Source organism: Austrofundulus limnaeus, unplaced genomic scaffold, assembly GCF_001266775.1.
Source record: "Austrofundulus limnaeus strain Quisiro unplaced genomic scaffold, Austrofundulus_limnaeus-1.0 Scaffold360, whole genome shotgun sequence".
Lineage (NCBI taxonomy): Eukaryota > Metazoa > Chordata > Actinopteri > Cyprinodontiformes > Rivulidae > Austrofundulus > Austrofundulus limnaeus.
In genome coordinates, this window is record NW_013952762.1 from 17,848 (window position 1) to 20,212 (window position 2,365).

The 2,365-nt window shown below is 38.3% G+C and overlaps 1 protein-coding gene across 1 annotated transcript; it reads left to right on the top strand.

The window, feature by feature from the left end:
- Positions 1-67: 67 nt before the first annotated feature.
- Positions 68-1,314, top strand: LOC106528132 (gastrula zinc finger protein XlCGF57.1; the record flags this gene model as incomplete). Its single annotated transcript, XM_014023218.1, is given in 1 exon segment — positions 68-1,314. A coding segment is annotated over 1 exon segment (603 nt). The 3' UTR covers positions 871-1,314.
- Positions 1,315-2,365: the final 1,051 nt, after the last annotated feature.

The following is a 2,365-nucleotide window of genomic DNA, read 5'->3' on the forward strand; positions in this document are numbered from 1 at the left end:
CACCAGGAGGAACCAGAACCTCCACAGTTTGACCACCAGGAGGAACCAGAACCTCCACAGTTTGACCACCAGGAGGAACCAGAACCTCCACAGATCAAAGTAGAGGATGAGGAGCTCTGCACCAATCAGGAGGAAGATCAGCTTCATCTGAAGCAGGAGACTGATCCGGTTCTGGTGACTGTTTTATATGAAAAAAGTGAACCAGAACCAGACAAGGAGCAGCTCGGTCATCATGGTAACCAAGCAGGCCAGTCAGCAACATCTGAGATGTTTTCTTGTCAAATCTGTGGAGAAACCTTTTCAGATACATACATACTTTCCAGTCATGTGAAGGTCCACAAAGTCTGGAACCAGAACTCTGAGAAACTGATGTATTGTTGTCCCACCTGTGGGAAAAACATCTCTGGTTATAGTCACTTAGTCAGACACATGAGGTTCCACACAGGGTTGAAGCCATTTTCTTGTAAAATGTGTGGAAAAGGTTTTTGCCAAAAGTACTATTTGAACTGGCACATGAGGGTCCACACAGGAGAGAAGCCGTTTATTTGTAAAATGTGTGGAAAACGTTTTAACCAATTTTACCATCTTAATCGTCACATGAAGATCCACACAGGAGAGAAGTCACATATTTGTAAAACGTGTGGAAAAGGCTTTAACAGAAAGTCCCATCTTAATTGTCACATGATGTCTCACACAGGAGAGAAGCCATTTGTTTGTAAAACTTGTGAGAACAGATTCAAACATCGGTCAGATCTTAATCGTCACATGAAGATCCACACAGGATTCAGGCCATTTGTTTGTAAAACTTGTGGAAAACGTTTTAGCAGAAATACTCACCTTACCCGTCACATGAACGTGCACACAGGCTGAGCTGATGCTCTTCTCTCACAGGTGGAGGAAAGTTTCACCAAATGATCTAGAAGAGGTTTTACAGCCAGGAGAAGAAACGTTCAGAATGTGGAGAAAAGTCTTAAACTGCCTGTAATTCTTCAGATACAGAAAGTTAAAGGAAACATTGTTATTTTTAAGAACTTTGACACATTACATAGGATTRWACACATTTAGTCACATAACTGTAGTCTGTCATAACTTTCAGGGTTTGACAAATGTAGTTCTGCCCGGGGCAGGTAAAATGAATAATCGCACAGTTGGTGTGACTGGGCAGGTTAACCTTTTGTTTTGTTTTTATATGGCCGTAGGAATCTTGTCCCCTATTGTTAGAAAAAACTGTTTTGTTATAAGAAGGGGAATAAATACTGTAAAAGTGATGTAGTTGTTGTTTATATTAATTATTAAACTAGTAATTGCACTTTTCTCATGTCCTTGTTTTTTTAGCCTACCAAAAATTGATGAACATTTTTCTGTCTTCTGTCCTGTGATCTGACAAATGCACCTCTGGCTTTATTTCAGAATCATTTATTGTCATTCACACAACATCAAGATGCAATGCAGAACAAAATTTGCAGTTTAGAGCATCCGTCCGGAGAAACACACAAATAACAAACGGGGGAACGAATGTCCAAGGTCTTTCACACTAGAAAGACTTTGTGTGACAATGTAARTTTATTAAGTTACTTTGGTCTAATTCAGTCTGTATTTTTGAATTTTCTATTTTARCTTCTCAATAATAACTGAGCAGTGTTTGAACCAAATTGTTTTCCTTCTCCCTTTTTTCTATTTCTACACTTTTACTGAAAACAATAGATAATTTGCTTTTGAAAAATTAAAAAACTCCTGCAGCATAACCTGATCCTAAATGTAATTTGGAGGCCCTAACCCTAACCGCCTCTTCAGGTAGTGTCAGAAGTTTGTAAAAGCTGAACAAGAGCAGGAAGTTTAGGAGCAGCAACAATTGTGCAGAAGCCCTGAAAAAGATGGAAAGAAACAGAAATAAGCTCTGGGAAATTATTTTCCAATGAGTCAGTAGGGGGCAGCAGCCCACCATCTAACTGTCACATGGTGGGAGTTTTATTATCATTTTGACAGGTTATATTAAATTAACTTGAATTAGACTATTTTTATTTTTTTTAATGATAGATAGATAGATAGATAGATAGATAGATAGATAGATAGATAGATAGATAGATAGATAGATAGATAGATAGATAGATAGATAGATTGTTTTATGGATTGAAGTATCTGCTGCTGCTGTTAAACCCGAATTTCCCCTCTGCGGGACCATAAAGGTTGTTTCTATTCTATTTATTTATTTCGATCATTTTTTGATGGATCTAATTCGTTATTTCCAGAAAAAGCTGTGTTTAGTAGCAGATCATAAGACCAGTGGAGGGCAGCATTAAGCTATGCTAACAWACAGCCTGCCGGAAGTAGAAGAACGGAAGGCGGAAGTCACGTGTTTTATGAG